Raw genomic sequence first — 12,768 nt, forward strand, 5'->3', positions numbered from 1 at the left:
CTGCTGCTCTTGCTCAGCTAAAAGTAGCAGGCTCTGCCTTGCCAGGGGTAGAAATGGCCTGGATGGGCTTGGCCCCAGCTGCCACTCCAGTGCCCCAAGTCAGCTGCAGTGTCTGCTCAGGCTCATTGCATTCAGCCAGGGCAAAGCTCTCTGGGGAAACTCCAAGTCTCTGCCACTGCAGCTTTTGTTTGCTCTTTGGCGAGGGAATGAAAGCTTCAGTTGTTAGTTGGCCAATAATTCTAATTACTTTTGGCCACGAAGCCTGGCTTGAGTAATGGGGTATTTTTCATTTTCTTTCCCAAGCCCCAAGAACAACAGACATGTCCACTTTATTTAATTTTAATCCTGCCCAATGTAGTCAGACTTTTGCTCGATGGTTGCAACCCATGGATTGCAACTACATTTTTCTTCTGCATCGCCTACCAATTACCTGTTTCCAATTACAACCCCCTAAGTGTACAGCTATTTCATCAAGTCATCATGTGCTGGCATCTCTCTCCATGCAAGCTGCCCAGTCACTGTCTGCAGCCTCCTTGTCACCTGGGAGCAGAGCTTTTCCTTCATCATATAATGCTCTCCTAGGGAATCCTAGTCACTGCTGGGCTAAAACCACACCTTTTCTCTGCCATCGTCATGCTAGGCACAACCTAGAAACCTTCCTCCGCCTGTTGTAGCTGTGTCCTCCCATTTCTGTCCCTCTCCATACCAGGCTGGTTTAGTTAGAGACCTAAGACAGCTAGACTTAGCTAGAGCTGCCTCCTGGGAGCACAGGACAGTTTCCGTAAAGCTTCCAACACACTTGAATTTTTTTTCACTTGAGAAGTTTGAAGAAACTTTAAAAAAATTACAACTTTTTAATAATTATGAAAACTGGTGTATTTGCACATTGGCTGTCTTATATCCGTGAGCTGCACGCTGATCTGAGTCACTGATCTCCACTGGGGCGAGGCACTGCAGCATGGCACAGGAGATATAGTCCAGCTGGAACATGAGCTAAAGACAGACCAAGATCCCCAGTCCCAGAAGCGAGCACGTCTTCCCAAGCACTGTGGCAGCAGCTCTGAACAGAAGGGAAATAAAAAAAACCTCAAGTTTCCACCAAAATTGTTGGCCAAATCTAGAAACTCCCTTGGTGTGTGTTGGTTTTCAACAGTAAATCAAATTGTTCAGTGGAAATCAGACGCTCAATAACCAAAGTGCGATGAAAGGAAGAAGTTCAAATAGGGGCGTTTCAGCCAGTTACCATTTTTTAACCCTCATTTAAACTTTGGAAAGAACAGGATTCTTCAGTGCATTAAGGAAGGGCCTTTTCTGCTTTAGCCCTGAGCTTCCCCAAGAAGTCCAGACAGTGGCTGATGCTACTGTGCATCTGCAGTAAGAGCTCTCTGTCAGGACCTCTCTGGATTAAATTCTCAAGTGCCAACTTGCTCTCCTATTTTTCTGTAGTCTTGTCTGTATTCACTAAGAATGGTGCTGGAGGTGCGTCATGGGTTTTTGTCCTCCCTCAATTCACTTGTCAGTCAATAAGCATTTTTTGAGAGATCCAGTGAAGGAAGAAAACCCACCATGCCTGAGATGAAGCAGATGCTGGCTCCTGGCCAGCCTCATCAGGTGGCCTCTGAGCCCCCATTCTTAAAAAACAAACAGTAATGAAACGTTGACTGAAAACTTGAAATCTTGGCTTCAACACATCAGTACAAAAAAAACAACCCTTGCATGGAAGAGATTACATGCCTTAAAACAAACCAAGCCCTCCAACAGGAAGAGGAAAAACGCCAGCCAACAGCACGGATAGCAGGGGAACAGTAACACGGGTCACACCCCATCTGGTCATTGCCTTAATGCTCCCTGGTGTCTCTGCACTGTCCCATGGAAAACTGCTGTACACAGACAAAAATACACTTGCCTCAGTCATTACTGAGTCCATTAGTGCCAGCCTTTCTTTGTGACACATTTAATCCTTATTAATCCAAAAGTAAATAATGCCAGTTGTTTCCTAATCTCAGTTTTAGTTAAGTTGTATCTCCCTTCAGCCAAGAGGTACGTTTCACCCAGTGACCATCAGCCACAGCACTGTCTTTTAATAAAATGTTCCTACAAACAAACAACATTGGATGCTCTCTGTTTGCTAGATAGCATCAGGCACGCAACACTGGCTACACAGATGAAATATTCTGTCTAACAGGATAAGAACGATGTCACTGCCCAGACCAAAGGCAGGATATCGGTCCCCCTGTTCAGTTACTGATGTGAAAGCAGCCGGCAGGGGTGAGCCTGGTGGGACTTAGCAGAGATCTGAACTCTGTTCCTGCTTTTGCAGTGATTATGGGAAGAAGATGACAGGTCTTTCCCCAGATCACTTCCCACTACATGAGCATAACACCTTCTCACCTGGCCTCCAGTCCTTGCAGCCCTGAGTCTTTGCGAGTATTTTGGATCCTCCTGTAGGCAGAAGGGCTCATGACCTGCTGAGTCCTCCTCACGGGATGAGCACAGCTGAGACCTTCCCTTCTGTGGATCTTGAACTTGTGGGCTTCTTGTTGTTGTTGCTGTCTCTCCTTTTCAGGCAGAGAACGTGCCCCAAAAGGAGCTCATCCAACGCATTCAGTGACCAGGAGGTTAGTGCTAATGGCTTCAGCAATTTCTGTTTCTCTCTTTCATATTGGCTGTTGCACTGTTTATCTGACCATGTTTACTGGGGCATGTTCTGAGTTGTAGAATGGGATCCAGAACTCTGCCGTCGATATCAATGAGCTCCAGCTGGTGGTGCCAAGTCGGGAGAATGAAAACAACAACCACTCTGTGAGCCAGGAGCAGGCGGGTAAGCGCAGGGCGTCATCAGGAGCAGGTCAGGGCACCCCATAGCCCCAGGCCAGTTAATCGGATAATTTCTTCCCTGCAGTTCTCCTCGCTGTCTTGCCCATGCACAGCTGGAGAGCTGCTTCACAGCAAAAAGCCTTTGTTGTGGGAGCTGTCCCTTGCTGCTCTCCCCCCTCGCTGGGAGGGTAATTCCCCTGGCAAGGAGCGCGCACGAGCACAGCTCCAGGAGGCTGCCAACAAGAGCTGTCGTAGCACATGGCACCGCAGAGACACTGGGTTAGCAGAGCAAGTGTGTTGGGTGGATTGAGGCTGCTACAACCAACTTCTGAAGATCCATAAATTGTGGAAGAGTTTCACCTGCCCTGTGCCTAGCCTTACCTGGAAAGGATGAGCTTTACAAGGGTTATGTTGACTTTGTTCAACTTTGACTACTGTAGCTAACTTTTTCCTGAAGGTCTTTATGGATAGGACTGCTTTACATGACATTTACCTCGCAGCATGTTTCCAGGACAAGAACACCCCAGACAAGCTGCAGATAATGTCACATGCTGCAAATCTGAGTCACAACACGTGAGTTGCATCATGCCCCTTTTGGTTCCTGAGGGCCAACAGAGAGCTACTTCACATTATGTTGCCACACACCATCAGTTTCCCACTAAGCCGTCAGCCATTAACACACAGCTCTTGCAAGGATATTTTCATAAAAAGCTAATTCTGTGCTCCCAACCATGACAATCTCCTATCTCCTTCTTTGGAGAAGTCATTGAGGAGGTTGTGGCCAGAGTTCTCCTAGCCTGGGACCAGATGTACAGGCCTTGAGGACACATGCACACACACAGCCCTGTGGCAGCCCCTAGACCGTCAGGCTGCCTGCGGGAGCAGCATCACCAGGGTTCAAGCAAAAAGCACTTGGCAACAAAAAGCGTAGCTCCCAGTACTAGCAGGAATGAGTAAATACAAATAAAGCATGAGTTGAGCAAGTCTGCAAGTTTCTGATCTGCAGCACAACCCTGTGTGTTTAGTACAAGGGATTTCAGTTTGGGTCTGTCTGTATTAGAAAACAGACCCAAGGGTCTCCTTTTGTTTTGTTTTTAAAAGCTTGCAGTTTCAGGAGAGCAAACTGTTGGCTTGGGGTTTGTTCTGGCTGGTGTGGCAGCCAAAGCCTGCTCTAGATTTTCTGGGAAGAGAAGGGGGAGGGTTTGTCATGGGAGAGATGGGAACAGATGTTTTGGACTCCTGCAAGCAGTCTTTACCGATTTTCTTCTTTTCTCAGTCGCTTCCTGCAGAGGCAGCACAGGACTGTCTCCTCAGGACACTGACCCAGATGCGCCCTCCTCCACATCTGCAGTGACCACCGAAACCGGGAGCGATGAAGTGTTTATTATTTCTGCTGGACCTGGGGCCAGCGGGCTGAGCTTCACCACCTACAGAGTACAGGTAGGAATGCTCTTCAGCATCTCTAGCAAACCACAGGATATCCCTCCTGGACAGCACTTGTATCTGCCCGTTTATGCTTGCTGCCACTTGGCAAGAAAGCCTGTGACTAAGCCAGTCAGTTCTTCTAAAGCTCAGGCTGAACTGCCATCAAATGATGTGGGCTGTGATCCCCCAAGCCAGTACCTTCCCAGCTTTGAGAAGGGCACATGCAGAAGTCTGCCTTGGATGGGAAAGGTCTGCCCACAGGCAGTAGGACCAGCCCTCAGAAATACATTAATCGGCAAAGATATCACTTACAGCAAGTAAAGGACCTGGGAGTCAGACCTGTTCCTGCCCAGCACTATCAAGGGGTCAGGGAAGTTAATCAGCTTGTTATAAAGCTATTTCACTGCTATTTAACTAACAATTAACATTGTACGCTCCAAAAATCAAGCTCTTCAAGTGAAAACACTGGGCTCATTTCAAATACACACACAGAAACCTGGATCCGTTCAGTAAGTTCTCTCTTATTTTAGCACTTTCCCTGCATTCCTGATCAATTATGTGTTTAGAAACAGACAATAGCTCAGAAGTCTCAGGTCTGGCTGCCACCTCTTCAATAGTGACTGACAAAGCACACCCATCACAAGTTTATATTAAAGCCTTTTCCAGGTCAATACTCTCCTCTCCAGTGCCCTGTCTTTCTCACAAGAGGACAAATAACCAGCCAAAGGAGCTCACATGCGCCAGGACAGTCCATATAATACTTCCACCACAGGTGACAAAACACAAGCATTCTGTATCTCTGTACTTGATTAGTAAGTTAGCCAGGAGACCAGGCTGCTCAGGATTTTCCTCCGTTAACATAAGACACATACTAAGCTTTTCCTTCAGTCAGCCACACTAATTAACAGTAAAAAGGAAAGAAAGGAAAGCAGCTCTCCTGCCTTCCCTCGCCCAAACACATCACCTTCTGAGGAACAGGGCACTGTGAGCTGTATCAGTGCCCAAACTGAGCACTCTTGGACACCTGCACTCCTTAATCCTTTCCAGGGCACAGAGCTTTACCTGGCGGCAGTCACATACAAATACAGCTTCTGGACTGGAAAAACCGCTCGCTTTCCTTCCTCTTTTCCCCAGCCCAGTCAGAATGAACAAATACACTTCAAAAGAAAAACCAAAACCCTGATATCCTGCCATCCCTTCTGCAAGTAATCTAGCAAAGGAACTATGTATAAAAATAAAATACATAGCATTAAATCAGTTCTAAGTGAACATAACACAAAGAATTACAGTGACCATTTTACTCACAGAGGAGGCACCTCCTTCTCAGTCACGCCCTTGCTGTACACAAGCAAGTCAATGCTCTCAACTAAATCCCTTCAAGAACAGAAAACCTACCCAGGAAGAGTGGAAGGACCTATTTAAAAGCACTTGGTCTCTACCCACAGCTGAAGACTATCCTCTCCAAGGCGGGTGTAAATTGAGCACAGCAGGCTAATTACAAACCTGCACTCAAATGAGATTTCCTCAGGCCACTTGAGTTACCCAGGGTTACTAGATGTTAGAAATACAAACGTGTTTACAGTTTCATTGCTAGATGTGTATTTTCAGGGTGTAAAATGCAGTTGGACAGCCAGCTCCTGACTTGAGCCTCCGAGCCCCGCTCAGGGTATGGTGCAGAGCTGCTGTGGACCAGCGCTAGGCAAGCAGGACGAGTTCTCCACTGGAATGCGGCCACTGTCTCGGCAGGAGCTAAGTTGTTATCCTCATGTGAAAAGGCATGTGAAGTCCCCAGCCTTCACAGTTTAATAAATAACACCATCAGACGCACCTCACCCAGGGTGCTTGACTAGAGAAAGCAAGGTGTATGGAGCTTTCATTAAAAAAATGATCCAAATTTTTTTGCTGAGAAATGGTGGCTGACCACTTGGTCTCGTGAGCCTCAGCTCTGCTGGGCAGGAGCCCGTAATAAATTGGCTTTTGCTTTTTAACTTCTAAAATCCATTTGAAGAGACCAATCCCCCGTCAGGAGGCAGGAGCTGGGAGAGCAAACACCCTTCTCTGTACATGGCCTAGCAGGAGGAAAGGGCGGGCAGGATGGGCGGGCAGGATGGCTGTCAGGCGGCTGTCAGGCGGCTGTCAGGCAGCTGTCAGGCGGCTGTCAGGATGGCTGTCAGGCAGCTGTCAGGCGGCTGTCAGGATGGCTGTCAGGCAGCTGTCAGGCGGCTGTCAGGATGGCTGTCAGGATGGCTGTCAGGATGGCTGTCAGGCGGCTGTCAGGTGGCTGCTGAGGTGTCCTCCACGAGGGTCGTGGCTTTCTACGTCCCATATAGTTTAATTCATCATTCAGCCTTTGGCTAACTTGTAACTATGACCTCTGACTTCAGACATTACAAGTTTCTGAGTTTCAGATACAATGGTTTAATAAAGAGTATTATCATGGAGGCTAAAGAAACATTTTTTGCTATAACATTTTCAAAAATCTAGAAAATGCATTATTCATCCTCATAGTTACTTTCAGTATATCTAGCTCAAAACCAGTGGCTAGCTTTTACACCAGTTTGGAAGTAATTATAATAATATTAGAATCATAAATCCTAAGGCAGCCTGAAGAGGCTTCTGAGGAGAAGACAGCTGGCTGATAAATTTATAAATAAAGATTGTTACTTTAATCAAATCTAAGACTAAGAGCTTAACATTGAAACAGACTTGTGCAGAGCCTGGAACTTCACCCAGCTTCCTACTGAGCTTTTTCTCCTGCTGCAGTAGCTCATTTCTTGCCTCTCTGCCCATCCATTTCCAATATGACATTCTCACTAAATAGTTTATTTAATTTGCACAAACTTGAGAGATTAACAGAAGTAACAAATGACAAGTGTCTGGTTTCTCAGGACTTTTAAATTCAGGACGGTGTGGGATTTATTTCAGACCATCTTTAAAGACTACATAAACTTCGGGAATGTGGATTTTGCGTTCTTCTCGTGACAACCACATTCACGCAGCTGAGAATTAAAAATACATATAGGGTTGGGGAACAGGAGGCTTATATAAATAACAGGTGAAGTATTAGGAAGAATGAAAGGAGATTCATAGGACAGTCAGAGATCCTTTAACTTTTCTATTTTTAAACCCACATCAAATTAAAGAGAAAAAATGTGATTTAAAATGCAACATCAGAATGTATAAAAGAAGTATAGAAGAGATCTTTAAAAGTTATTTGCAGTTCACTCCCATATCAGATGAACTCTGCTTATACACAAGAGCTGCTGACAGTGGTTTAATGTGGTCTCACATTCTGATTATGCCAGTTTTACACCTCTCTGGATGTCCTGTTCTACTGCTAAAACACACCTTCCACCCGAAAAGCACTTCTTATGTGAAACTAAAATCTCCTTGGTTCCAGTCTGGGCCCCATGCCTCTTGTTTTATTCACCGCAGACACTGAGAACCAATTATTCTCTTTGTTTTTAACTGTTTTTATTTTCTTCATTCTCCCTAACATAGACTAAAGAGCACCACTTACTTCAGTCTTCCCTCCTGAATGCCGCATGTGTGAGATTTCTGTGTCCCTGCTTGCTTGCCTCTGGATTTCTTCCAGTAGGCCCCAGCCACCTTGACGTTTGGTTTCCCCTCAGACACAACCAGAGCCTTCCAAGAGCAGAGCAGAGTGCAAGAATTATGGTTTACACAGTGAAATTTACGATTCCGGTCTGTCAGACATCTCCAGTACAATAAACCTGTAGATATTTGTTGTACAGGGTGTTTCAAAAAGATGGACCCAATTTGAAATCACAGAGCGCAAATGCCCTGTGTTGCGGGGCCGCCATTCTGTGGATGCCTGGGGAGGCGGCGGGTGGGAGCGGCTCCAGACTCTCAGGCGGTGAGAGGCCCTTTCACGGGCAGCTCGTGCTTGCAGAGATGTAGTGATTTCAGATTGGGTCCATCTCTTTGAAACACCCTGTATTTGGTTAGTGAGAGCGGCAGGACTTTATGTAACTGAAATTGCCCAGTTCAGTGTTAAACCTGAAACTGGGGAAGCAAAGTAAAACTTCCATTCTGGGAAGGCAGTGAACTGCAGGCCCCACACTGGAAGAGAGATGAGAAGCTGTATTCATGTCTCTTGTCCTGAGAAGAGAACCGCTGAAAAAATCAGTCTCTTGTGCTAGCAGCGTATTTTTTTTAAGTGTTTTAAAAACTTTTTGATGAAAGATGCTGTAAGCTTCATAGACTCATAGAATGTCCTGAGTTGGAAGGGGCCCAGAAGGATCATCAAGTCCAGCTCCTGCCCCTGCACGTGACAACCCCACAGTTCACACCATGCGTCTGAGGATGTTGTCTGGTCTCTTCTTGAAATGATCTTTACTCTTTTCAGGACAAAAACCTAAAAAGAAGTGTCACAAGCCCAGCCTCGGTGTCCGACTGGCTGACCTCCAGTCCCACAGCTGCAGGCGCAGGCGCTGTGGAGAAGGGGAACGTCCAGCTAGAAAATCCCTACCCCAGGCAACGGACATGGAGTGCCCGCACCTTCCACGATCTCCTGGCTCCAGTACCACAGCTACAGAAAAAATGGTGTAGCTGGACAACCAACAGTCCCTTCACAAAGCTGGCTGACAACAGCGTAAGTTGTGCAAGGAGTCCCTGTCCCCCATCTTTCTTATAGGCCCCTTTTAAGAAACGAAAGGCTTTCCTGAAGTACTAAGCAGCTGTATTTCCGAGCAGTTAATACCTGGTTAGGAAATGATCCCCAGTCCAGAAAAACACTTTAAAATGCCTTCAGACTAGATTATCTCATTTAACGTTCCGATATGTAACTTTTTTCCCTGGTTACGCCTTAAATTTATTTTAATTGCCATATTACTATTGCATTGTGAGGAATCCATAGGCATGGGAGGGATATCTATGTTTCACCGACTGTAATCATCAAACCAACACCTTGTTGCAAAGCTAACAGAGAATGCTGCTGCTTCTTTTAAGGTAGTAACAGAGAGCTGCTTTTCACAGCATGTCTACTAATTTATTATTGTTTTGTGTAGAGTTTTGCTACAGCTGCAAGATCCCAGGATGTCCCAACCAGAAAGGTAATCTCAGCCACTGAGCTAGAGGGAGCAGCAGAGCCTGTCTGCTCCGACTCATCTGCCAGTAACGCCTCCTACCCCCTCACTCTGTCCGCACAAAGGCAGCGGAAGCTAAGCGCCCGCAATCTGAAAAAATCCAGGTTTGGGAACCCTTATTTCGGATTTTTTGCCAGTTCCCCTGACAGCAAACATGTGAAGTCCTTGGATCCCTCAAGACATCTAGGGGCAGCATCTCCAGTTAACAGCCAAAGCCCCCAAAATCCTCTAGAGCCCTCCAACCCACTGAAAGTCAACTTGGTCAATGGTTCAAAAGCAAAGGAGCTTACGGCAGAAACAAACAAACCAGTTTTTGTTATTTCTGAAGAAGGAGATGATCAACAGCCTCTGGTCCTAGCAGAGCACCTCAGTCAATGTGGAGACCATCTGTCAGAGCAAGGTGCTGTGTACGCTCCAGCCGTGCCAGATAAACAGCTGGTGGTTCTGACTGTTGAGGGGAACAGCTCTGCCAGCTTCACGTCAAGTCCGCCCTTTTGGGCAAAATCCCCTGGTTTATACAAAGATCATGTGAAGGCCCACAGCTCTTCCAGGGACCAGCAGAGCTCATCGGTTGTAGATGCTGATACCTGTGAGACCTCACAGAACTGCGATAGCCTGCCTGCTCCTATGCCATGCCAAGCTTCAGTCCAGTGACGCCCTCAGACGGACTGAAACATCAGTTCACAAAAACAGAGGCAACAGTGATCAGAGTGGAAGCTGTGCTAAGTAGTTGAGCGTAGCAGTCATAGACAGGTGCAACTTTAAGAGTGGTGTTCTCTTCCCACCTGTTGGGATTGGGATTACAACTGTATGTATCATAGCACAGCACAAATGCCGTCTTCCCTTCTGCTCACTAACCTCACCTCTGCTCTTCTGCACGGAATTTTGATGTGGTTTATACAAGAAAGCATCCTCTGAAAAGGTAATTCGGACTGCAGAAAACCTTTTCTGGAATGAGAAATGGAACATCATCTGAGATGGATACATCGTAGTTTATATCTGAAATGTGAATCAATCCTCTGTCACTGCAGTATCACTCGAGTCATTCTGTTAGGATCTATGAGTTAAGTTCTGTTAGTATGTTTGTGCAATCCAAGACAAGGGTTAGAATTCAATTATGCATGTTTGTGCACAATTGTGTAAATGTAATTTTATGCATTTCCTAATTTCTGCCCTCTAGCACAAAGTTTACCAAGCATTAGCATCTCTAATATTAAAGACCATGATAATCTCCTATTCTGACTCCTTAGAAAAGCGTACAGACCAGCTGAACACCCCATGCTAGTTCTAGAAAAGTCTGGTGTAGCTTCATCTTTGTTGGATCTACATGGACTTAAAACATCTCAATCCACTACATTAAGTGACTCCTCATTGAAATAGGACCACGTGTACAAAACCACTGAACACTTGGATAGTTGCAGCTGCTCTGATCCTATATCCACCAGTTATTTATTGCTGGTCATGCACATTTAGCGGAGAACTCCTTCCCTTCCTTTAGCAGGCAAGACTTAAAAGACACAATTAGGTGAGGCAAACTTTGAGTACTCACTTTCTTTAGAAAGGAACTACGAAGTGGCTGTGCCTCCATGATTACAAACCCAGGGAGTTCACTGGAACACTGAACCAAAGGGAAGCCTGCTGGTCCTATTGCCTTTAATAACCCCATTAGTATTTTAATTGCCTCCTGGTGATACTTTCCTGTTTTTGCAAGGGACTCCTGCATATTCAACCCACACCTTAAGATTATTTTGCTTTCTTAAATGAAAGAAATTCTCTATGAAGCTGTATTTGCAGCTGGCACAGCACTGTTTTAAAGCAATAGCATGTCATAAAACAGGTGTCAGAAAGAAATCTTCCATACAAGTCTTCCCCTATTATCAGCTACAGCATGTATCAAGTTATCTTAATCCTTCTGTGTAAAGGCATTTAAGTCTGATTCCTGAAATATTTAACTGAATTATTTATGATTTCACCTGCTATTACAGCTTCCATTTGCCACCTATTAATGTCCGAGATATGCAACACAGGATTGTAGGTTTTGCCTTATACTTTATGTGTTTACGTGTCTATGTAGACATAGACGCATTGCATCTGGTAGCAGTGAAAGCGAAAACAGCAAAATGTGAACAGCAAACAAGTCTGCATTCGGTATTACCAGACTGCCTTGAGTAGTTTTGAAGCACAAGAGTTGGGTGTGGAGTTTTGTTGTTTCATAAATGCTACATGATTCAAAGTGAAGAGTTAATATATTTATGATTTAAGAAAATATTTAGAAGTCATCAGTATTCTAATAATAACTTCCACTGCATTGAATTCATATACATTGTCATTCAGCGTCAATGTTCTGTTACTTATTACATTTCTAAAGATTGAAGTACTAAAAATCTACTTTTGAAAAGTACTTGTGTTCAGTTATTCACAGTAGCTACATTTGAAGAGCTGGGAAAAATGGCTTTTTCAATAAAAGCATGTTTAACTATTCATTTCTAAAATGTGATGACATTTTGTTTCTTTTGCTGAAAGACTAAATTGTATGGCAGTGCCTCAGTGCCCCAGTGCATCACATGGCGCACACCAGTACAGCAACCCCTTTTCCAGCTGTTGCAATGGAAAGAGCACAGAAGCTGCTGCAGCGTTCAGCCAGGATTGTGCTGTTTGATTTCTCCTCAGTAACCCCCGAGATACCAAGGTGGTTGTTTACCCTGGCATCCTCTACTACCAAAGAGCAGATTTTGCTGAACCTGTGAAGACTGCTGCCAGAGGCTGGTTTCTGTGCAAGTTTGGATCTCCTGTCGTGGACTGCTTATCTGAAACATGAATTGAGGTTTCCTTTCAGAAATCCAACCTTTAAGAGCCGTTGGTTACAAAGCATCCTACTTAGAACTGCGGTTGGCTTGTTCTTCCACGAGAAGGGCATGAGCCATAACGTGACACACTTGACTCCAGCAGTGCAGTCAGCTACCCCAGCTTATTCTGAACTATTCAAGATGAACCTGCATTGCAAGGGAAAGGTCAGTCCTGAGCCAACACTGCTCTAACAAAAGCAAGGGAAACTCAGCAGCACTGAAAAGAATACCCAACAGAGACCAAATACGGCTTCAACGTATATTCATGGTCTGTCTAGAAATGTCTTTGATGTTAAGCCTCGTACGGCACACTTAGCATTTTTTATAATTCATTTCCTATGGAAACTAATGAGCTTAAGGGTGAAATTACCTCATTGAAAGTCAAAATGGTGGAGTTTGAAGAAAAGGATGACCTGAAAAGGAGATTTAGAAGCAATCTTTGCATATTAAGCATTACTGTGGGAAATGGTATAATTGGTTTTCTTCAGAAGTTATTCCTTGGAATGGTATAAGTGGTACTGCAGCTCCCAAACACCATGCAGCAACAACGTTCGATAAAATAGGTAGAAAAT

The 12,768-nt window shown here is 45.1% G+C and overlaps 1 protein-coding gene across 4 annotated transcripts in view; it reads left to right on the plus strand.

The window, feature by feature from the left end:
• LOC139829289 (uncharacterized) overlaps positions 1-11,842 on the plus strand; it is a 32,528-nt gene extending 20,686 nt beyond the window's left edge. For all 4 annotated transcript variants that reach the window (XM_071816131.1, XM_071816128.1, XM_071816130.1 and 1 more), the window contains 5 exons: positions 2,567-2,618; positions 2,719-2,821; positions 4,094-4,257; positions 8,612-8,857; positions 9,273-11,842. In XM_071816131.1, coding sequence (XP_071672232.1) covers positions 2,567-2,618; positions 2,719-2,821; positions 4,094-4,257; positions 8,612-8,857; positions 9,273-10,004 — 1,297 coding nt within the window. In that variant the 3' untranslated portion in view covers positions 10,005-11,842. The remainder of the gene's footprint in view (positions 1-2,566; positions 2,619-2,718; positions 2,822-4,093; positions 4,258-8,611; positions 8,858-9,272) is intronic.
• The last annotated feature ends 926 nt before the right edge of the window (positions 11,843-12,768 follow it).

Source organism: Patagioenas fasciata, chromosome 17, assembly GCF_037038585.1.
Source record: "Patagioenas fasciata isolate bPatFas1 chromosome 17, bPatFas1.hap1, whole genome shotgun sequence".
Classification (NCBI taxonomy): Eukaryota; Metazoa; Chordata; class Aves; order Columbiformes; family Columbidae; genus Patagioenas; species Patagioenas fasciata.